A 23,228-nucleotide genomic window follows, 5' to 3' on the forward strand; every position below is an offset into this window, starting at 1 on the left:
CACAATAAAATAAAATTTTCTTCTCCTTCTGAGAAATAATTACAGCCGGCAAATTTCTAGTCATCATAAATTTAAAGAGAATGGTACGGCAAGGGGTTAAGATCGCTCAGGGGCCTCCGACCCACGGGAGCGCCCGTGGGGGGCACGGGGGGTAGCGTCCCCGAGGTACCCGATTCGCTAATTTCGCATATGTCGAGTATTATTGCCTTAGCCTTATTTTTTCGCGTCTCGTCTTTGACTCCGCCACAGCAGAAAGCTGTGGCGGCCTTGCTTGCGCAATCTCTTGGGTAGGTACGAACACTTCTCGATGTTCGACGAGTGATCATGCGGCGTGAATGCTCTTCCCTGGTCGCTGTTCGGCCAGTAATCCGCCCTTAGCTCCTATGAGGGGCGGGGTGTTGGGAGAGAAATGGTCACACAGGTTTGCCTGTGTAGGCTCTCTCCTAGTGCCGATTCAGACGGGTAAGGCGGCCTAAGTTAGTTTTAGGTCGCAGGGCGAGAAATGGCATCCCACTGTGTGGGAGGATCCAACTTTGGATCGTCACTCCTCATGTGATCGCGCCGGACATCGAGATTTGTAAGGCTCCGGTCTTGTGCAAGCATTGTACGCGTCGCGTCACCCACGACTCAGTGCCTTCTGCACTGACTCGCAGTTGTTTCTCACTTTGAAAGAATCACTGCCTTCTGCACTGATTCATTTTGGTCCCCGTGGATCAGAGACTTCTTCTTTGATCCACTTGGTCCGCAATAGTACTTGACATATGCGAACGAGCGAGTGTGTGGGAATGTGTGATAGCTAGCTAGCGAGCGTATTAGTTTATAAGTCGTCGTTGTTAGAAAGGGAGCCATAGCGAATTCCGGCTTCGTTCTGACTCCCTTTCGGGTCTCTAAAGCAGCAACCTCCTCGCGGTGAGACCCGGGCAATCGGTATCATCCTCGGTTCAGGAAATATTGAGAATTACAATGAATTTCTGGATCGAGGATGATACCGAGCAAATAGCTGCAAACTTTGTATTGTAACAAGTATGTATTGTAAAAGTGTGTGAATTTATACTATAAGTCGGGGCTCTGAATAATGCTTCGTTCGATAAGTGTTGAAATTGGTGTTCCTCCGATCGGAGGTCCCTCAGGGGCTCGCTTGCGGGTGGGGCCCGTGGGCGAGTACGGGGGGTAGCGTCCCCGAGGTACCCGAGGCGCTTGTAGGTTGTTAGGGTTCTTAATTTAAGTTTGATAAATTTTGTTTCATCCATTCTCTCAAAAATTGCACTCGTGTGCGGGTTAGCTTGGCACTCGTGTGCTGGTCTTAGGTTTCCTAATTTGACTTGTCACCTATTTTGTGTATTCATACTAACTAGAATTCAATCTTTTCAGGTTCATTACAGATATTATCATCCGCCGTGGGATTTTCATCCGCCGTGGGATTATCATCCGCCGAGGGATTCGTCTTAGTTATTAAGTGCGTGCGAGTTAGTTGATATGTGTGTGTGTGGCTTAGTTTAAGATTCTTAACTTCTTGCCGTACTTTAACGGGTCTAGCTTTGAACAAAGATTTTTCTTAAGAATGAACATTATTTAATTCTCTCTTTTTATTCTTTTTTGCTCGTTCAAGGAAGTGTAATCTCACAATAAAATAAAATTTTCTTCTCCTTCTGAGAAATAATTACAGCCGGGAAATTTCTAGTCATCATAAATTTAAAGAGAATGGTACGGCAAGGGGTTAAGATCGCTCAGGGGCCCCCGACCCACGGGAGCGCCCGTGCGGGGCACGGGGGGTAGCGTCCCCGAGGTACCCGATTCGCTAATTTCGCATATGTCGAGTATTATTGCCTTAGCTTTATTTTTTCGCGTCTCGTCTTTGACTCCGCCACAGCAGAAAGCTGTGGCGGCCTTGCTTGCGCAATCTCTTGGGTAGGTACGAACACTTCTCGATGTTCGACGAGTGATCATGCGGCGTGAATGCTCTTCCCTGGTCGCTGTTCGGCCAGTAATCCGCCCTTAGCTCCTATGAGGGGCGGGGTGTTGGGAGAGAAATGGTCACACAGGTTTGCCTGTGTAGGCTCTCTCCTAGTGCCGATTCAGACGGGTAAGGCGGCCTAAGTTAGTTTTAGGTCGCAGGGCGAGAAATGGCATCCCACTGTGTGGGAGGATCCAACTTTGGATCGTCACTCCTCATGTGATCGCGTCGGACATCAAGATTTGTGAGGCTCCAGTCTTGTGCGAGCATTGTACGCGTTGCGTCACCCTCGAGCAGTGCCTTCTGCACTGACTCGTACTTGTTTCTTACTTTGAAAGAATCACTGCCTTTTGCACTGATTCATTTTGGTCCCCATGGATCGGAGACTTCTTCTTTGATCCACTTTGGTCCGCGATAGTACTTGACATATGCGAACGAGTGAGTGTGTGGGAATGTGTGATAGCTAGCTAGCGAGCGTATTAGTTTATAAGTCGTCGTTGTTAGAAAGGGAGCCATAGCGAATTCCGGCTTCGTTCTGACTCCCTTTCGGGTCTCTAAAGCAGCAACCTCCTCGCGGTGAGACTCGGGCAATCGGTATCATCCTCGGTTCAAAAATTCTTGCGAATTGCAATGAATTTCTGAGTCGAGGATGATACCGAGCAAATAGCTGCAAACTTTGTATTGTAACAAAGTATGTGAATTTATACTATAAGTCGGGGCTCTGAATAATGTTTCGTTCGAAAATTGTAGAAATTGTAATTCCTCCGATCGGAGGTCCCTCAGGGGCTCGCTTGCGGGAGGGGCCCGTGAGCGAGTACGGGGGGTAGCGTCCCCGAGGTGCCCGAGGCGCTTGTAGGTTGTTAGGGTTGTTAATTTAAGTTTGTTCAATTTTGTTTTCTCCATTTTCGTAAAAATTGCACTCGTGTGCTGGTTAGTGTGGCACTCGTGTGCTGGTTAGCTTGGCACTCGTGTGCTGGTTAGCTTGGCACTCGTGTGCTGGTCTTAGGTTTCGTATTTCGCCTTGTATTCAGACTAATTTAAATTCAATCATTTCAGGTTCATTACAGATATTATCATCCGCCGTGGGATGCGGCTTAGTTTCCTTCATTTTCCCAAAAATTGCACTCGTGTGCGGGTTAGCTTGGCACTCGTGTGCTGGTCTTAGGTTTCCTAATTCGACTTGTCACCTATTTTGTATTCATACTAACTAGAATTCAATCTTCTCAGGTTCATTACAGATATTATCATCCGTCGTGGGATGCGTTTTAGTTAATAAGTACGTGCGTCTTAGTTTAGGATCTTTAATCTCTTGCCGTACTTTATTGAGTCTAACTTTTAATAAAGATTTCTGTTAAGTATTATTACTTTCTTTCAACTTCGTCTAAATTTCTCTTCTTCTCACCACAATATTTAATTGCTCAAGAAGTGTAGTCTCACAATAAATACAAATTTTCATCTCCTTCTGAGAAATTATTACAATCGAGAAATTTCTAGTCATCATAAATTTAAAGAGAATGGTATGGCAAGGGGTTAAGTTCCCTCAGAGGCCCCCGACCCACGGGAGCGCCCGTGGGGGGCACGGGGGGTAGCGTCCCCGAGGTACCCGAGTCGCTAATTTCGCATATGTCCAGTAGTATTGCCTTAGCATTACTTTTTCGCGTCTCGTTTTTGACTCCGCCACAGCAGAAAGCTGTGGTGGCCTTGCTTGCGCAAACTCTTGGGTAAGTCCGGACACGTCTCGTTGTTCGACGAGTGACCATGCGGCATGGTGATTCGAACGCGGACCCTCCTGCTGGGGAGGCTCTCGCTTCGCGTATTCGCAATGTAAGACGTCCTTAGCTCTCTTTTGGGGGCGGGGCGCAGGGCGATCCGACTCATTGTAGGATGATCCAACTTTGGATCATTATTCCTCATGTGAAAACGGCGAGCATCGAGATCTGCGAGGCTCCTGATTTGTGCGAGCATTGTACGCGTCGCGTCACCCTCGAGTCAGTGCCTTCTGTACTGACACACCTTTGTTTCTTAGTTTCGAAGAATCAGCGCCTTCTGCTCTGATTCATTTCGGTCCCCGTGGATCAGAGACTTCTTCTTTGATCCACTTTGGTCCGCAATAGTACTTGACATATGCGAACGAGCGAGTGTGTGGGAATGTGTGATAGCTAGCTAGCGAGCGTATTAGTTTATAAGTCGTCGTTGTTAGAAAGGGAGCCATAGCGAATTCCGGCTTCGTTCTGACTCCCTTTCGGGTCTCTAAAGCAGCAACCTCCTCGCGGTGAGACCCGGGCAATCGGTATCATCCTCGGTTCAGAAAATCTTGCAAATTACAATGAGTTCTGAATCGAGGATAATACCGAGCTAATAGCTGCAAATTTTGAGTTCTTTTTGATATTGATATTTTCAAATTATAAATGATTCTACTGAGCCACCTTCATTGATAATTAATATGTAGGAATTTGACATATTTCATCAAGAAAAATCATCCAATGGTATAAAACTGCTTAGATTCCATAGCTTCGGCACCATCAATTTTGTCCTTACTTTCTACGACTTACATTATTAAATATCTGCATAATTCTCATTAAGTCTCACATTCGCGCACTGCATTGAACCTTCCTGTTTCCTCCTTCATAAATCTCCTTACTAGGAAGTTCAATCCCTTAAAGCTCTTCAAATTTTTGAAAATACGTTACATTCATCAGAATATGTACAATAGTAATTCACTTCTAAATAGATCTGATTTTCATTTGAAGACCGGAAGCATAAATAATTCAAGGTATTATTATTACTGTACATCATTATTAATTACTATTGTTTATATTTATATCTACATAAATCTTAAATGTTGCATATTTCATTATTTTTTAGTAGGTTTATCTTCAGGATACATTTTGTAGTAGAACTTTTCGTATTCCTTCTTCATCTCTTCCCTCTTTGCAAAGTATTTTGGATACCGTGCTTTTTCCATCGGATGCCAATAGTCAAGATAATAATCTGGCAGAAATATGTAATTGTTTTTAACTATTCCACCTTCAGAGTCAGGAAACTTCTTAGGCTGATAATGTTCATTTTGGAACGCTTCTTCTTCACCTTCCAGTAGAAGCTTCTTTGCAAGACGTAAATCTTTTATGTTTTTGTTTTCGTCAAAACGTTGTCTTATTAATACAGCTTGATACCTTTATAAACAGAAAAATATTTACACGATTATAAAATAATAATCTAACCATTAAACTAATATTATACAAGGCATTTAGGAATTCTTATAAAAAACTAAATTGATCATGGATGACAGTGTCTTGTCACTTTTTGTAGGTTATGTAATTAGAAGTTTACATAATTAAAGTTTGCATAATTTACAATATACGAAAATAAAGATATTTTTAAAAGTAGGAATGGTTTGGAAATTTTAAAATTAAAATATTTGAATTCAGAAATATGATTATGCTTACAGACAGACCTAAATTCATGTTTTAACATATTGGCATCATCTAAAATGCGTAAGATGCGTTTGTATAGCCTGCACACCCTTTGACTATGGGTAATTAATCCTGATGGTAACTGTGCCATCCTCTTCGAATTTAAAAATTACGTTCTCTTGAATTATCGTTTTGTTTCGCAAAGGATTGTTATGCAATTGTGCACAATAAATTGCCATGAACTATGCATGGTGTGAACATGACCTAGAGGGGAAACTACAAGAGAGAATTCCAAAGCTAAAAATTATTCTAATCTTTAATAACTACTTGAAATAGTATTTAATACAATCTTAATTAATTGACTAAGCTTTTAAAAAGAAAATTGTCCACTAGTATGTATGAAAAATCTTTATAATATTGAACAAAAAGATTTTACAATTTAGTTGAACTTTTAAGGTATTTAGAGTATTGATACATTTATATAAATAAATACAACACATCTTTTGCCGCATTTTTACGTCTTGTTTGCGTAACGTTACTGAGAAAAATCACACTTAACCCACGATTCAAAACAAAACGAGTGCACAATCAACTTCCGGTTAGACATCGCGACGGAAGTGTAGTTTCTGCCAAAGAATGACTGCCATTTCTATTCCTCATTTTCAACATTCTTAACGCCCGATTCTAAGGACGCGACGTAATGTTTCCTGTAATTAAGGAAATTCAAGGAAACTTTTCATAAACATAATAATCCTAGTGCAATGAGTTCAAGCCATACTATTAATCATAAACAATTGAATCAAATTCAAAACTCCTCTTGATAAAAAGATCCAAACTTCAATTTTGTTCTCAATTGAGCGACAAAATAGCAATGCAATTATATTTTCGAATTTCCACTTGTTCTCTCTGATAACCTTACAATAAATCGTTTCAATTAATCAAAGCGATAGCAACAATAAATAAAACCATTCATTTCAGTTTTATTTCAGAAGATGATTAATTGAATTGCAAATGCAATAATTCATTTTCCGCAATATTTGTAATTTCGGTTCTTTGAATTTGAGGTTAGGAGTGTAGATCCAGTTTTCAATATTGAAGACCATTGTTTACTGGCTCCGAACGATTCTCAACGGGCGAAATGGTGCCAACGATGCCGCCTGATTCGCATAAAATTTCTCTGAAGATCATTGAAGCGATAAAACAGCACCCGGTTTTATACAATGCAGATGTGAAGGGCTCCTCGGTTAAGCTGCAAGAATTCCGGCAGAAGGTTTGGAAGAGGATTTCCGACGAACTCGGTCTCGATCGTATGGACATGTTTGCTTTTTTCCGCTTCTTTCAGGACTAAATTACACACGAAACTAGTGGAAATAGGTACCAATCAAGTTTTTCGAATTACACTGTTGTACACTTCAGTTTCGCTTATTTTACTGTGGAGAACCAAACTGAACCAATAATAAAAAGTTTCAATAACAAGAATACTATTCATTTAATGAAACTATATTGGTACCATTCACTGTCCACAATGTCAAGATAAGACATAAGACTACAAAAGCAAATGTATTAGTTAGAAATTAATTCATAAATTTGATTGGTAAAAGAATTATGTATTTGTATTACCTATTTATATCGAAATTCTCAGCTACCTGGGTGCGATTGAGATGGAAAAACTTAAGAGACACTTACTGCCGTATACTCAAGTATAAAAATAAGACAGAGAAAGGAGTACGCAGAAAAAAATGGATTTTTGAGGATCATCTCAGTTTTCTAAAGTTCCCGTAAGTGCATCAACATTCTTATAATTAATTGAGGTACATATACTAATTTTGCAATATTGTTTAATTAGGTATGAGTCTGATTACCAACCACAAAGTATAGAATTGACAGAAGACTACATCCAGGATATAAATGCTGGTGGAATTAGTTCTGAAGGTCTTCTGGAACAACTGGAAGATCGTAACGATGAAGACTATAGTGAATACTTGGAAATCCTAGAAGAGACAACTGCAGATCCCATTTTGAGTCGAGAATCTATGGAATTGACAGATAATGGAGATGTTAGAGTAAAGAGTGTGGAGGAGGAAACTTTGGTGAATGATATTGATATGTATACACAACAAATCCAATCGAAGTATAGGAAAATAAGACCAAAGAAAGTGAAGATTGAACCAACAGAAGTGCCCACAACTTACAATATATTGAAAACATCACCATTCGAGAATAGGACAGTGGATACACCAATTTTTGTTACTACACCAGTTGCAAGCAGTCCAAATAAAAGTGTCTCTAAAGTCGATGTAAGGTTAATGATGAATATGTTTTTTTAATTACGGATATAGTTGTTATTGTTTTTCAATTTACAGGATACACGAAATAATTATGATCAAGTTTATCTAGCTCCAGAAGGGAAAAGCAGTATTGAATTATTTTTTGACAGTATGGCACAGACTGTTAAGCGACTCCCACCTAAAGCTCAGGCAGATATCAAAATGAATATTTGTAAAATTGTGACAGAAGCAGAGCTCAGATATTCAGGACGTAGTACACCACAGAGTACTCAACAATTTATTGCACCACCTGGGATGATTCCTAAATTAGTATTAATACCGTGCAACATGATTGATAGACAAACCAATAAGGGTTGACAGTTTTTAATATTGATTTCTGTCAAGTCAAGAATTATTGTGATATACTGTAAAATAAACAAATTATGAAAATAGTACCAATGAAGGAAGAAATAGGATAATTACTACAGCAATGAAAGTATTCCAATAAAGACAATTTTTGTAATTAGTGTGGTGTTCTCTGTTTTGTAAGATACATTGACGAAAATTGTTTATGTACATAGGTACTGTCGTTATATCTTAACTTGTTGTTATACAATAATACAGTTATTTTAATAAAATCATTGCTAGATCTCATTTGTACCCAGTTGTATAATTTTTCGTATAAACATTTTTATAGAATTAGAGTATTGTTTTTTTAATGTAACAAATAAATGATATTATGATTGTGCAGACTTTCATTCTACGGAAGGATATTATATGAAGTATAATGAGAAAGCACAAGAAATTCTCATAGATGAATTCTATATCTAATAACAAGATACTGATTTGAATAAATATCGAATCGACGATCGATATATCGCGAGACGGTACGAGGTACGATGGCACATATGTATATATGTACATATATCTATATCTAACAGCATACTTATACTATAGTGTATAATATAACATGTGCCATAAATACTAATAAATTGAATACTACCTGCACATGGAATCAAGAGATCAAGAGATTTTATCTGATTTATGATTAAAAACTGCAGACATAGAGATACGATATTGCAAACAAAAATATGGGAATTATCTTATCATTTCAGGAAAGATCATAAATAGACTTTAATAAAATCAGATATAATAGGTTAATGATATGAAATCGAACGCACTTGATTTCAAGCGAAAGTGAGCAGCTACTGTAAATTGTAAATATGTTATGGACTGTATTTAAATACGAAAAACGGATTAACTTCTTACAAAAATGTGTCTTTGTTCAAAATAGAACTTACGTTGAAAAAGTAAGTACTTAATTAAAGTTTATAGGTTATCGAAGTACTATCCAGCACTGTTTGAATAATTTATATTAATATTTTATGACTTAAATTATCATAGAATTGAAGGAAATGCTGAGTTTTAGTTTGCTTGCTATTATTACAAATTATCGTAACTTAATTAATTTAATTAAGTCACAAAAGAATGTAAGAAATGGAAAACATCTTTTGGAGTAAATTATTCTTTAATTACTTCTATATTTTTAGCATTTTATTATACTATTATATTAATTTCATGATATTTTGTTTTCTCACATTTCAGCGGATCATTATAAAAAATGATCAGAAGAAAAAGAATTCTCAATTAAATAAATTGAAAGAATTTAAAAATAGTTTAGAAACTTTAACAAATGCCATTTTACCATGGGATCCCAAGGACGATGTAGTCCCATGGTCAGATCGTCCGCCAATAGTACCCTTAACTTGTGATGTTATAGTAATTGGTGGAGGTATAATAGGTAGTTCTGCAGCTTACTGGTTGAAAAGGCGATGTTTCAGAGACCTTAAAGTTCTTGTTATCGAGAAAGATCCTTGGGTAAGTTTTTGACATTAAACAAGATTTGACTAGATATTAAAGAGTTTAAAACCATAAATTAAGTATACAATTATTTCAGTACTCCACAGCATCGACAGTTCTCTCTGTTGGTGGTCTGCGCCAGCAGTTTTCTCTGCAAGAGAACATCGAGATGTCTCTCTTTGGTGCAGAATTCTTGCGCAATGTCAACAGTTATCTAGGCATTGATGGAGAGCCTAATGTTGACACCTCCTTTCACCCATTTGGTTACTTGATGTTATCATCAGAGAAGGGAGCTGATACATTAATGAATAATTCCAAACTCCAAAATTTCCTTGGTGCAAACAATATTTTGATGTCGCCAACTAAGTTGAAGGACATGTTCCCATGGATCGATATAGAGGGTGTTGCTTTAGGTTGTTTGGGATTAGAAAAGGAAGGCTGGTTCGATCCATGGTCTCTCCTCTGTGCTTTTAAAAGGAAAGCAATTTATCAAGGTGTGCAGTACGTTTGTGCAGAAGCAATGGGATTCGAATACAAGAAAGAGTGTGATAAAAGCGTTACAGATAAGAAGTTGGACAAATTAAATGTAAGATTCGGTTGATTGAATACTTCGCTAAATTTGTAACATGTAAATTATAGAATGTAGAAATAATGTAGAAATATGTAATGTGGGTGGAGTATGAGTTATTGTGTGTTATCGAAATATTTGTTGTTAGATAAGGACTCGAGAAGGTGAGACATATTCTATAAGTTTTGCACTAGCTGTTATTGCTGCTGGGGCTGCCAGCGGAAATATTGCAAAGATGGCAGATGTTGGTGTAGCAGAAAACTGTGGCAGGTTACTGAACACGCCTTTACCTGTTGAACCAAGGTAATTAATTGGAAATAAATTTCATGAAGTTTATAATCATAATAAATAATATAAGTATAATTTTGTTTTGTAGGAAGAGATATGTTTATTGTTTCCACTGCCCCGATGGACCTGGTTTAAACACACCATTGACAATAGATTATACTGGAACTTATTTTAGGTGAGAGAGTTCTTTACATGTTGATATAATTTTTCTATAATTATATTTTAATGTTTATTTTAGGAGAGAAGGTTTAGCAGGTAATTACATCTGTGGGAGATCACCTGAAGAATCGGAAGAACCACCAGCTACAGACTTAAATGTTGATTATGATTATTTTGAAGAAAAAATATGGCCTGTACTCGCAAGTAGAGTGCCAACCTTTGAAAAGTTGAAAGTATGTTGCATTTTAAATTGTCTTTTTTGAAAATACTAAGACAGATATATATAAATAATGTGCTTTCTGTTTTCAGTTAAAGTCCTGTTGGGCAGGATATTACGAATATAATACCTTTGATCAGAACGGAATAATTGGACTGCACCCTTATCACAGAAATTTATTATTTGCTACTGGATTCAGTGGACATGGGATTCAACAAGCACCAGCTGTAGGTAGAGCGGTTTCTGAATTAATTCTGGATAATAAATTCACCACTATCGATTTATCAAAACTTAGTTTTGATAGAATCATTCAGAACTTACCTGTACGTGAGGTTAATATTGTATAATAGATTTCTCATTATTGTACATTGTATTTGTTGTACATGTTACTATGCTGTATAAGCTATTATTGCTGTAGTAAATTATTATTGTATATAATATTCTAGTTAGCATATACATATTTGTAACAAATAAATATTAATATTTTAAATTATAATAGCATATTCTAATGCTTTTCTTATTTCCATTGTCCACATTATTTTCATGTTTTAATTCTATAAATATTTTTGTGCAATATTTTTATTTGCATGTATCTTTATGTCTTAATTAATAATTTTAATTTTAATAAAAATTTGTGTACATTTATACAAAAGTTTTATAAAGTTATCTCTTTACAATATTTAATTTTTGATTATATAATGTACCTCTTATACAAACATCGTAAACATTAATTGTGACATTAATTAAAGTAATGAATAAAATTTGAAGAGTAACAATTCTACTATTTCAAATTTAAATGTAACAGTTTCGAGATAGTACTGTAGCACTGTGAATTGTTAATTGCAATGCTGCAGAAGATTTTCTTGTTCTAATAAAACAAATTAGGTGGAAACATTAATGTAATTTGAGAAGCGAAATATATTGATAAAACTTTGTTTCGGGAACAGATGTACTTTCAAGAATTAATAACAATAATATTAAACGTTATTGAATTACAGAATTTTCAAACATAACCTGTATTCTACGATCACATTTTACATGAATTGTGTTTAGTTTTATTAAATTTTACAGAATTTTCAGGTAATTGATATATTTTTTTTATATAATATTAAAATATCTTTTCATTTGAAATGTTTTGTTATGTATTTATCATAAGAATCATATAAGTTGATTGAAACTACATTGCATTGGTTAAAATGTGTCTATTTTATCAGATTTCAGCTAAATAAATTGAAGCACGGTGACATATAACAATGGAACTATCAAAAGATGTTATCGAAGGCTTTGCAAACATCTCAAATGTAAACATGATCACTGAAGATAATTTCCTGCAGATCTTAGATGCTGTCGTTTCTCATTTACAAGCAAATCCTATAGAAACAAGTTGTAAGTACTCTATTTAAAATCAGCAAACAATATTAAATATTATAAAATGATTTTCATTTGTAAAATTGCAGGCATTGTCAAGTCAGCAGACTCCAAAGCAATCTTGACAAAGAAGATCTTCACAGATGTTTCATGTTTATTCATAGAAGCAGCTCAGCACGATTTAGATGAAGAGAGTTTAAAAAATCTGCTGTGCCAAACATGTACCAATGAACAAAGAAGAAATAAACTGTGTGAAGCATATATTAATAATAAGAAAACTATACAGTCTCAATTGGAATCCATAAGTAGTAATCCACCACACATTGTTGATGTAGACTGGCATCTGGATTACCGTGTGAAGGTAATCAATTAATTTGATCCACTGACAATTGCTTTACTCATATAAAAATGATTTTTAGCTGGACACATGTAACTCGCTGGGTGTTCCTCTGTATCATGTACGGCTTAGTACTAAGGAACATGAGAGAATAAATTATGTGACATTCTCATGTACGATACAGCAGCTGCAAGAGTTAGTGTTTAAGCTTAAGGACGCTATCAGATACTCAGAGAAACTAACTAATGTGTAACTCCGTATAATAGAGTTTATGATTTCTGCTATGGTATTCACTCAAATACAGCATAGGCATGTATGATGTCTTAAGATCGCGATAGTAGTACTTTTATTGGTGCAATTACTGTGAATTTGAATAAATAATTGCGTGTAAATAACACTGTCCGACAAATTTTAACTTTCAACATTCTTATGACTTTTAATGTGCTCGATATGAATTGGAAAGTCATCCGAATTTTTGAGGAATTGAAAATTTAAGATTACTAGTTATTGAAACACAAAATTAGTTTAGACAGTGTAATCGCCAGTACGCAGCTTACGACATTATACATGCAAAGCGTGAACATTTACACAAGAGAGTTGTCATAGTAATCGTTTAATAATAAATTCAATTTTATGCATATAAGTGTAATGGTAAAATCTTCTTACAAACAACAGACTGTGTAAAGTATAATCAACTATATTTTTCTTCTCATAATTAAAACATTCCCTACTTGACGTAGTATTTATTATTTACTGTACTGATAACACGCGCGCGTGTGTGTGAGAGCGTATGTGCGCGCGCACACAAACATACGCGGAACACTTGCATAAATTCGGAAAAACAAATGACGATCAACGTTTCCATAAATAAAACATATATCGAAAAAATACCATTCGATCCGTTTTCCCAGCTGAGAACCAATACCCGGAAAATTTTTTCCTCGCGCTGAAAAAATTCTACACACCTACTATATCTTTTTTTCCCCCACATTCGCATAAATCACTCACTCACTCACTCAGGTACACCTTGTATACAAAAGAGCCGCGCGCGCACACAACCAATAACTTATTAAAAATACATTGTCGCCTTTTGCTCTACAGTCAGACATCTCTCTAAAAATTGCTTTCTCGTAATAGACAAAAAAATACTATCGATATACCAGTTCTTACGTGGCTAGAAAATATGCGTGTTAAATTATATTAATGATCGATAATTTCTTGCCTTTTTATATCCTAATACATGATATAGATTTTTTCTTTGAATTCATTATACATTATGTACAAGTAAACGTGTCTAAAAAAAAGATCGTCAAATATTAAAATTTCTCTATACATTAACTATTTCTTTCTTTCCGGCACTTGGCGAAATCAATGGTGAATCGGTTTTCATTATTTTTGTTTCTTTATCCATGCGTGCTATCTCGATAATTCGGTGCGGTACAATACATCGACAATGACAACTAATCAAGCTGGAAAGAGAGAAACCTCTCGGGGTGTAATAACTTTTCCACAATTCTCCATTTTAACAACTATCTCTTTTGATCGATTCATTTAACGTTACTTCATATATAAGTTTACTGTGTTAAGGCCTCGGAAATTTTCCTATAACTGCTTCCATTTTTTTTTGTCGAGAACCAAGCCAATCGAAAAAATAAACTCTCGTCATCGCTAAATCTATTTCATTGAATCTTCGAGGCTTTGGTTGAATGAGACGACAACAAAATTTCTTCGAAAGCGTCATAAATACTGACTTCGCGAAATCATTTCACATAAATAATGTCACGGATTCTTCGCAGAGTCTCCATCGTCACATTCTCAAAAGCAACGTGCAATCTTCTCATGCCAAGGACCCCATGTAAAAAAGCTTCGTCGAGGTGTGTGAAATGTAATAACAACAGAAGCGTAAAAATTTTTATAAAAGCATACGCTAGATTATTTTGAACTTTGAAATTGCACCTCCGTCTTGCTCGTCTGGATCTCAGATCTTTTTTCTTGCTCTTCGGTTCTCCCACATTTTTCACGATTAGATTCTTGTTTCTCATTGCCATCTGTCTGCGTTTCGTTTTGCTCCTTTTTCTCCATTGGCCCTTCATCACTAGTTTTTCCAGCTAGACTTCCATTCATCTGAGACACTGATTTTTCCCTTTTCTTATTTACAGTATCAGTGACCTCATCGGATCGCTTTTTATCTGCACCCTGTACCTTGTTGCACCCCAACGAGCCTTCCTGTGCTTGTTCTGCAACTTGAGAACTCTCTGGCTTGCTCTTTGATGCACTAGTCTTGCTCTGTCCAACGTTGGAAACTGCAGGAAGCACGGTTGGCTTTGAGTTGTGAATTGTCTCCGTGGTCGTGACATTCTCTGCACTGCTGAAACTGCCAGTCTTAGACAGATTGAATGCACTGAGATCCTCTTGCGGTGCATTCTCTAGAAGAAGTAGATTGTTAGTCTCAAGAGATGTTGTTGCAACTATCTGAGCCTCAGTTTTGGCCAGACTGTAAGATGTGGGTGAGATTGCAGTTAGGGAAGTCGTCTTGGGTGACTTGGGCGAAGAATAGGTGCTAGGTGGTATTCTCTGGACTGTAGGGGGTTGGGAGACAGAGGAAAACCCAGTGGTTTGTGGAATATAACTAGATCGCTGGTACAACTTGTTGATTGAAGGTGGTAAACTACTGTGGAAGGCACTGGGAGATGGAATTCCTATTGGCGAGCGGATCAGGGGGTTTGGGAACCTGCTGGCGTCTGGGAATGGTGGTGCAAAATGGGGATAAATTAGCCTAGGATTTATATTTGGTGTCGGAGAAGGAATAAATGGGCTTGTCGAGAGCATATTCACTGGAGAATTCTTAGGAGAGATTGACGAGCCAGTGCTCCTGCAGATGTCCCTTGAGAATGGAGGGTTTGGATAGTTTCTGGCGCTTGGAGAGTATGGAGGAGGCGAAACGATGGGCGAGTTGATCGTCGAGACGATTGGGGACAGGGTTTTCGGGTCTATCTTCATCATACTTAGGTTCCCGTTTTTTGAGCTACTAGAAGTATTCGTGGTCGATGTCGGCGTGATCGTTGACTGTTCTTTCTCTTTGCTGTCGTTTCCGATTCCGTACATTGGCTTCACCCCGGAGGCAGGATTGCCCAAGTACCTCGGCATGTTTCTCATCTTGAAGATCTTCGCCGGCTTCGACTGAATTGTTTTGCTCCGCTCGGAGAGCGCGGTTTGGTGTAATTGACTTTGCGTCTCCTTGCTTTGATTCTTCACTGCCACGTAATTGTTTTTGGACAATGTAGGGTTCCAGCACCTCGGAGGATCACGGAGGGTTTTGTAGCCCACCGTTTGGGTTTGTTTCTTGGAGGCGGAGGAAGTTTTCTGTATCGAGTGCGATGTGGTCATTGGAGAAGCAGAGACGAGCGAGGTAGCTCTATGGCCATCCTTCACATTCGAATAGATGTTCTTGTTCTCTGTCGTTATCATAGTGCTGTTGGGGGTGTACACGGGCACGTTGGAGATGTTAGCAAGATGCTGCTGTTTGGCAGCGTCGCCTGACGCCGATGACGAACTGCCTTTTCTTCCAATTTTGAGCAAATCTGGAATGTCCGACTTGTTTCTCGTTTCTGTTTTGTTCTTTTCCTTCGAATTCTCCCCGATTTTGGCGCAGATATCGTTTATCTTCGAACCGGAGGCTCCGATCTTAGCACAAATCTCATTCAGATTCGAGCCCTTTGTGATCAACTCGTTCTTGCGGATCGTAGGCTTCATCAGGGAAATTGGAATGGCATCTGGGCAAGGAGGGGCAGAGTACACGCTGGTTATCTCCAGGTTTGCTTTTGAAGAGCTCATCACTGACGTCGGATAACTGTTCTTTAAGGAGGAAGAGATGCTCATGGGGGACATAGTAAATATAGTTGAATTTTCTGCCATCGATGAGGTCACCATGTTTTCTGGAATCGTGGTGACAGAAAGTTTCTGGGCTGTAGATGTCGCTAGACTTTTCAGAGAATTTTTCAGCATTGTACTGTTCACTATATCTTGAACAGTGTACGAGAATGTATGCGTACTCTGACTCACTGTTGGTGTGGGTGGAGTGTTGATTCCATTCCCAACCGATCCAGATAGAGACGCAGTCAGGTTCAGGGTAGAAAGCTTCTCATTTGCGAATGGTTCGGCTTGTGTATGCGGTGACTTCTGGGGAACCGTGATAGTTTGCACATTGACTTTTTGGGTTGACTCTGTAGAAGCTTGGTCCACCGTCTTTTTCTCTGAACCATTATGCTGATATTCAGCCAATTGCACATTTTTTGCATTGGTCTTCGTTTCCTCTGACTCAGAATTGCTTGTGACTGTGATCTGCGTCGAAATAGCAGGTTTAACTTCCTCTGGCTTAGGCGACATTATTTTTGTGGAAGAAGTGCTTGACGTTTTGTTCACTGTCACTCCACAACTGTTTGTCGTGCCTTCCGCAAGATTCGAAACCTCAGTGGAATTTGTATCCACTTTCTTGGACGCCTGCGGCACGACTTTCCTATCTTTTACGGTCTTCTTTAAAGAGCTATTATTGCTATTGTTAATTTGTCCCGTTTTCGGTTGAAACTGTAGTTTCACACTCAGAGCGTTAATTTTTGATCCCGTATTTATGAGTTTGGTCTCGTTTTTCGAATGGTGATTGAGAAACTCTGGTTTCTTCTCTACGATGATGATGTTGTTATTATTCTTTGACGATTCTTTCTTATCCTTATCGTCTCCAACATTGCATTTGGCTTCAATTTCGTCCACGCATTGCGTTATTTCCTGAGATTGCACATTACTTTTGATTTCGACATTGTTATTATCCGATTCGTTCTTAGGTTTCTCCTCGTTTTTAGTTTTAACATCTTCTGCTTCCTCCATCGAAATTTTTTCGACTTCTATAGTTTTCCTATTATCAAAATCAATCGTTTTAAAAGATTCGTCATCTGTGATTTGTTTGTTCAGGGATTCTTCGTTACTTTTAGCAATCTCAGACCTATTATTAATGTTTTCTTGAACAGGTGTTGTATTCACCGTTTCAATATTTGTAACGGATTCTTCAGCTTTTGTGTTTTTCTTGAATTCCTGATCTGATATATCTGTGATACTCATTATACCAGTTTCAGAGATTTTCAGCTGCACCTCTTTCCACTCTCTCTTCACTATTTTCTCTTCTTCAGAATCAATAGGATTGATTCCAGCGTGAAGCAACGATGTTTTATAATTGACATTGTCCTCGGAAAGTTTTATTCGCTTCGGAGAAGATTCGAATATCCTGTAACTTAAATGCAATGGCACTTTCTGAAACAAACAGAGCGACGTGTTTATAGGACCGAGTTTGAAGTATTTCTGAATGTGTAAAGATCATTAATATTTACCCGCCTCCAATGGTAAATGTACATCACATCCATCAACGTGTAACTACTGTGTAGTGGTTCTTCCTTATACATAACATCTACCCTGTGTGCATCAGTTAACCCATACTTAGCTCTTATCAGTTTCTGCAGGTGAAAAATTGTAACTGCAGCCGGACAACGAAGGTATCTTCGCAGAAAAGGTTTCACAGCTATTTCCTTGACATCATTGGATGGACTAAAGTATTCTAATGACAAACTGAGGGACTCGTCCGGTGAGTATATATGCGATTCTGTGGGTTCTCCTCTTGCTTCTGGAGAAGCTGTTTGGGCACTGGCCTCAGGGTGCTTAGAGTAGAAATCTCTCCGACATCGCATCTCATCTAGAATGAAATTAATAGAATTAATTTTCTGTAGGATATCATTTTTACAATTGTTTATGCAACTTACTTTGGTAGCATCCAGGTACCAATTTGTACACAATGTCCTGCAAAGTGTAATCTGGACGAATGTTAAGCAGCGGTTTATTTTTGTGTACCTGCACCTCACATATTGGACAGTACTTATTGTTCTCCAGATATTTGACAATGCAGCTCCTGCAAACTATAGTGCGACATTAATTGCCCATATGATGAAACTGTTATTTAACTCTTTTGCAACGATATAGTCCAACTGGCTCACCATAAACAAAAGGTTTAAGAAGTGACAAAAGTATACACATACACGAATGCAGGCACTCGATGATGGTGGTAGCATCAATAAAGTATCCGCCACACAACTTGCACGTCAGCTGGTCGTTGAGCCTGGACAACCTTAAACGATGCCCTCCACTCTGACCTGACATTCTACAAAATATAAAATTCATTTACATGTTGGATGGTCGAATGTAAAAAGCATGAAAATGTAAATTACGATAACATGAAAGATTGATGATATTGCGCGGTACGATTGCATCGTCACGATACAAATAAAGCGGTATTCCCGCACAATTTCCAATGTGTTTAACGTGAAAAATGCTGTATTAGAGCCTTTTCGGTTGATTAATAGATTTGAATTATCAGACTTACGTGGCGAACGACGCGAAAACTGTTCGTTTTATCTAGTAATCGCCATTTGATTAAAGAAGTCAGGAAAGTTGGGTCGGAGCTCGAGGCGAGATTTCACAAATGCTCTTCGCGAAAACATTCATCGAGAAACGAAATCCAATCGAAATCTGTGGAAAACACCGTTCCCTCGAAGCACAGAGTATCGTCGGATCCGACGATTTTGTCAGATTTTTGTCAATTTAGTTCATCGTAAAATAGGCCACGGTGCCAGGAAAAACTGTGAGAGAACGACAGCAAAACAAAATGGTGGATAAACAATCATCCCGATGACATTTCCGAAAACATAGGTTTCTCTCTCTGAATACTCTTTCAATGGTATCACACGGGTTTATTATACAATAATCAACCGAAATAAAAAATATCAATAATTTGTTTTCCTCAAGGGATATTCCGGAAAATACAATTGTTACGGTCTAAACAGTCCAACAGATGAAAGGTATCACTTATCGATATGGCTGAAATAGTTTCTCATTATTTTCAGAGATGGCGGAAGATTTGTGGCGGAAGATTTAAATTGATCGAACTAGAGGGAAATTAAAATCATAGGTTAATTTTCATCACTATTTTCAATCGCTAACTGAAAATTGCAAAATGATTAATAGACATTTGTGAAATGAATTAACAAAGAGGAGATTGATAAATGATAAATGAATTCAATAATTGATGAATACGATTCAAATTGCGCGCGCTTGTGCACTGTAGGTAAGGCAGATGTTTCTTTATATGAAGTCGTTGCAAATTTTGTTGCGTATTGTATTGTATAATGATTCATTTGTATATTCGTATATATTTTCTTATAATTTATAAAGATTTCCATACTTAGAGAATTATAATGTTCTCATAGTTTATAAATTATGTAATTCTTATACAGCGAGTTAAAATGTATAGCAAATTAAATAATTTATTGGAATCACTCTTGTATTCATATGAGTTTATTATGCATGTACACGTATATGATTAGAATGTATTGTATAGATATGTCAACAAATGTTGCAAGTAAAAACCTAACCTTACTTGAAGTTTTAACCTATATCTATTCAGTAATGTAATTCAGAATATGAGGTTGCTACTTTCTATATTATTTTATAAGTTTGTATAGTGTATAATATGTATTATATGTGCAAGAAATATAGTTTTAAACAATGCAGTGTGATTCTTTAGAGTTAGTATAAAATAACTGTATTTGGTAACACAGTGAATTGTTGTTTTTAATCAACTACGAGGTATTTAACATATTTTGTATAATAATTTAAGATCATATATAAATATAGTTCTCGATTTATCTTATTGATTTAAAAAGGACATCTCATTTGCATTTTAACAGCTATAGCAAGTTAACCATTTAGCATTAAAATGGTTACGTTACAAGATATTAGCGTACAGCTTATGAAACCAGCAAAGGACCTTGCAGATTGGAAGTTTCCACTATCTCAGGTATAAACTGACATTAAAATAATTATAATGATAGATAATTACATTGTCAAATTTTATTTCAGATTTTAGAAGAATATTATGCATTATTAGAGGAACCGTGCAATATCAACTTTGGAGAAGCTGCACTTGTGCTACAAAATTCAACTAATGTATATGTCCGCAGGATTGAACGTCTGTTCACTGAAATCAATGTTTTGAAGCAAACATTTTTTGGCTACGAGTAACTATTGTTCTTAAATACAATATAAAATACTAAGTGATGGTTCATTCACATTTCTAACAGGGAAGAAGAAAGAAAAAAGTCAACCAGCAAAGAAAAACGGGTGCCCAAGAAGGCATACATTGATTTTGAAAATTTTGTTATTTTTGATTTGGAAAAATATATCAGTAAAAAGATTGATAAGAAGCAGCGATTTTCAACGCAGAAAAAGATCAAACTGTTGAGCCATCGGTTTACACAGTTGGAAAACAGCGTCACCCAATTGTGTATACCCATTCAAGCGTTCGATGTGTTGGGAGAAATCATAGGAAAAAAATATGATTTCCGGTAAGGAAATATTTATTCCATTTACTTTACAGTCTTCATTTAACTTTAATTTGAAGGTGCAATCAAGCTATAAATACAACTGGGATGTTAGTGGATGAACTGACACCTTATGATTTTAATCATGTCATCGGTTCTCGGGTTCAGAAAGGAAGAAACTCTCTGTCATCCTACTCAGAACCGAAAACTCCTGGCACTGGAACATCAGGGTATCATTCAGCTGCTTCAATAAACGATAATGAATGCGTAACATCGATCATCGAAGAGTTTGAAGAAGAGGATGATTTTTCTTCGCCTATAGCAGATATCTGCACAACAATCGAACCAGAAATCGTAGAAGATGAAAGTGTGATAGATACAGATTCTGCAATTCTGCCTGCTACTGTCTTCTCTCAGCAATATAATACAATTGAAGATCGTCTTACAGAAAGTCATAATGAAAACGATGCAGTGTTGCATTCATTTGATGTTAACGATCAGAGTAGTAAGGAAATTGATGAAATTAGAAAAAAATGTCAGAATGAAAAGCCAGAGAAAATGCTTCAAGTCGAGGAAAATTGTACGATGCAAGATAAAAGTTGTGAGATCATAGAGAAACCGGAAAATAATGAAGCGAATAATAATAAACAATCAGGACGTAATTCTAAAGAAGATCGTTCTCAGATAGTTGAGTTAGGTAGTGTTCAGGGCAAGGAAGGATTACGAAAAAAAGGGTATGAGATGCACTTAAGGTTTGTAATTCTAAATCGATGGGCACATTAATATTTTTATTAGGATTGAGAAAATGAAGATGTCGATATGCTATGTGGAGGATATCAATGAGTCTGATTGGAAGCCAATGCCGCTGATTCAGGGAATGGAAACTATTCTTACTGACGAATCGCCTGCCTTGAAGCTTCCGGAATACATTTCTCTTTTGGAAACCAAATTTGGTTCCGTATGTACAAATGTATAATACCAATCTTGCGTTTCGATAATCATGTCACTTGTTTCCAGAAAAAGCGTAAGCTGACATCAAAAGTAAACAAACCGGAGTGTCTTACAAAGCTTTTCCTTCGCGAAGTTGAGTCGTTCACGCAGAAGGAAAAGGATCTTATTTCACAAACGAAACAAACGTTCAAACGTTTGCGAAAGCGTAAGTTCAATTAAATTACTTTGCAAGAGATGTATATGAAGTTCTTAGCATTTAAAATAATTTCTTATTTTCGAGCAGAGGAACTGGAAGATTTTATGAAGAATTTTGACGAATGTTTGAAGGGCCCAGAAAAAGAAAACGATGGTACGAGATACGAAGCCATGACAAGTTCGACCATTGATTTACTGGGCTTTCGAATGTCTGAAAAGAAAAACAATTTCATCGAGAATAATACAGTAGAAATGATGAGCCGGAGTCCTTCTCCTAACGACACAGGATTGGAATCTGGTCATAATTCCTTCGACATCGTCGCCCAGTCACCTAATACATGCAACGATTGGTACGAGCCCTCGATCTCGGAAATTGATTTGACATATTCGTTGCCAGATTATCAAACGTTAATCGAAGATAAGATGAAGGAAATCTTCAAGGAGTCCAACGTGACGACCGAGCTGGACCAAAATGTTTCCAAATGGCATGCTACCTTGCAGCCAATATTGTCCGAAGCAGAAATTAGACCAACATTCCGAATTCACGATTACGCTTCCCACATAATAGGAAAGTTGGAGGGATTGGAACAGAAGAGGATGACCTTCGACGATGTTGTTCGAGATAAGCCTGCTTGTGAAGTGGCGAGATACTTTCTAGCCTCGTTGCAACTGGTATTTTTCATTATGACATAGCATTATCTGAAAAGAATGAGATTTTATTAAACTCGTTGTCTTTTGCAGGCCAACACGTACAACGTAGAAATAAAAGAAATAAACAACTGTGACAGCATAGAGATAGCATTGCTCGATGGCAAAGACTGTGAGAAGGAATAATTTATTGTGGCAATGAAAAAAGTTATCAAATGTACAAATATTATTTTTCGTATTTATTTGAAGACAAATTATTATTTTTATTTTTGCTGTTTTATATGAAAGAAATTATTTTCATATACGATTGTTACGATTTCATCTGAAAAATGAACGAAATTTTAAATAAAATTAATCTACGGAATTTCAGAATTTTGAATTTATTGCCATGGTGGAACTCGAATTTCGCGCATTTCTCCAGATCCAATTTCCAATGCACATGCATTTATAATGTAAATCCACCGTGAATTACGAGTTCACAATTTTCTGCACGCATGTATGTCCATAAATGTAGGGTATAATCTTATTTACAAACAATTTTTAATTTTTAATTTGAAGAACATGAATAAGAAAGTACAGTAAGCGA

General features: G+C 37.1%; 6 protein-coding genes across 8 annotated transcripts; 4 read left to right on the forward strand and 2 right to left on the reverse strand.

The window, feature by feature from the left end:
• Positions 1-4,730: 4,730 nt before the first annotated feature.
• On the reverse strand, positions 4,731-5,625 carry ND-B22 (NADH dehydrogenase (ubiquinone) B22 subunit). The gene is made up of 2 exons (XM_033481750.2): positions 5,409-5,625; positions 4,731-5,127 (listed from the first exon to the last, which is right to left on the reverse strand). The coding sequence occupies exons 1-2, from the start codon at positions 5,516-5,518 to the stop codon at positions 4,809-4,811; spliced, it is 429 nt and encodes a 142-aa protein (XP_033337641.2). The 5' UTR covers positions 5,519-5,625; the 3' UTR covers positions 4,731-4,808.
• Positions 5,626-5,973: 348 nt separating this feature from the next.
• On the forward strand, positions 5,974-8,294 carry LOC117226944 (uncharacterized). Its single transcript, XM_076521841.1, has 4 exons — positions 5,974-6,674; positions 7,010-7,145; positions 7,214-7,664; positions 7,731-8,294. The coding sequence occupies exons 1-4, from the start codon at positions 6,506-6,508 to the stop codon at positions 8,010-8,012; spliced, it is 1,038 nt and encodes a 345-aa protein (XP_076377956.1). The 5' UTR covers positions 5,974-6,505; the 3' UTR covers positions 8,013-8,294.
• A 290-nt stretch (positions 8,295-8,584) lies between these two features.
• LOC117226943 (FAD-dependent oxidoreductase domain-containing protein 1) lies at positions 8,585-11,222 on the forward strand. The gene is made up of 7 exons (XM_033481747.2): positions 8,585-8,944; positions 9,240-9,512; positions 9,592-10,080; positions 10,211-10,365; positions 10,439-10,525; positions 10,589-10,742; positions 10,819-11,222. The coding sequence occupies exons 1-7, from the start codon at positions 8,858-8,860 to the stop codon at positions 11,071-11,073; spliced, it is 1,500 nt and encodes a 499-aa protein (XP_033337638.2). The 5' UTR covers positions 8,585-8,857; the 3' UTR covers positions 11,074-11,222.
• Positions 11,223-11,514: 292 nt separating this feature from the next.
• LOC117226840 (COMM domain-containing protein 3) lies at positions 11,515-13,166 on the forward strand. The gene is made up of 4 exons (XM_033481585.2): positions 11,515-11,806; positions 11,941-12,112; positions 12,184-12,455; positions 12,514-13,166. The coding sequence occupies exons 2-4, from the start codon at positions 11,980-11,982 to the stop codon at positions 12,682-12,684; spliced, it is 576 nt and encodes a 191-aa protein (XP_033337476.1). The 5' UTR covers positions 11,515-11,806; positions 11,941-11,979; the 3' UTR covers positions 12,685-13,166.
• LOC117226839 (uncharacterized) lies at positions 13,113-19,336 on the reverse strand. Of its 2 annotated transcripts, XM_076521836.1 has the most exons (6): positions 18,853-19,336; positions 18,509-18,630; positions 18,236-18,388; positions 17,810-18,168; positions 15,437-17,732; positions 13,113-14,857 (listed from the first exon to the last, which is right to left on the reverse strand). In XM_076521836.1, the coding sequence occupies exons 2-6, from the start codon at positions 18,627-18,629 to the stop codon at positions 14,364-14,366; spliced, it is 3,423 nt and encodes a 1,140-aa protein (XP_076377951.1). In that variant the 5' UTR covers position 18,630; positions 18,853-19,336; the 3' UTR covers positions 13,113-14,363. The 2 variants fall into 2 exon arrangements, with proteins under 2 accessions (XP_076377951.1, XP_033337475.2); XM_033481584.2 differs by having other exon boundaries at positions 13,113-17,732; positions 18,853-19,332.
• A 373-nt stretch (positions 19,337-19,709) lies between these two features.
• On the forward strand, positions 19,710-23,006 carry LOC117226797 (uncharacterized). 2 transcript variants are annotated; one of them, XM_033481496.2, is made up of 9 exons: positions 19,710-20,114; positions 20,192-20,325; positions 20,388-20,545; positions 20,609-20,872; positions 20,929-21,582; positions 21,644-21,806; positions 21,866-22,004; positions 22,083-22,666; positions 22,736-23,006. In XM_033481496.2, exons 2-9 carry the CDS (start codon positions 20,245-20,247, stop codon positions 22,826-22,828), a joined length of 2,136 nt encoding a protein of 711 aa, XP_033337387.2. In that variant the 5' UTR covers positions 19,710-20,114; positions 20,192-20,244; the 3' UTR covers positions 22,829-23,006. The 2 variants fall into 2 exon arrangements, with proteins under 2 accessions (XP_033337387.2, XP_033337386.2); XM_033481495.2 differs by having other exon boundaries at positions 19,711-20,114; positions 20,216-20,325.
• The last annotated feature ends 222 nt before the right edge of the window (positions 23,007-23,228 follow it).

The sequence above is a fragment of the Megalopta genalis genome, chromosome 5 (assembly GCF_051020955.1).
Source record: "Megalopta genalis isolate 19385.01 chromosome 5, iyMegGena1_principal, whole genome shotgun sequence".
Lineage (NCBI taxonomy): Eukaryota > Metazoa > Arthropoda > Insecta > Hymenoptera > Halictidae > Megalopta > Megalopta genalis.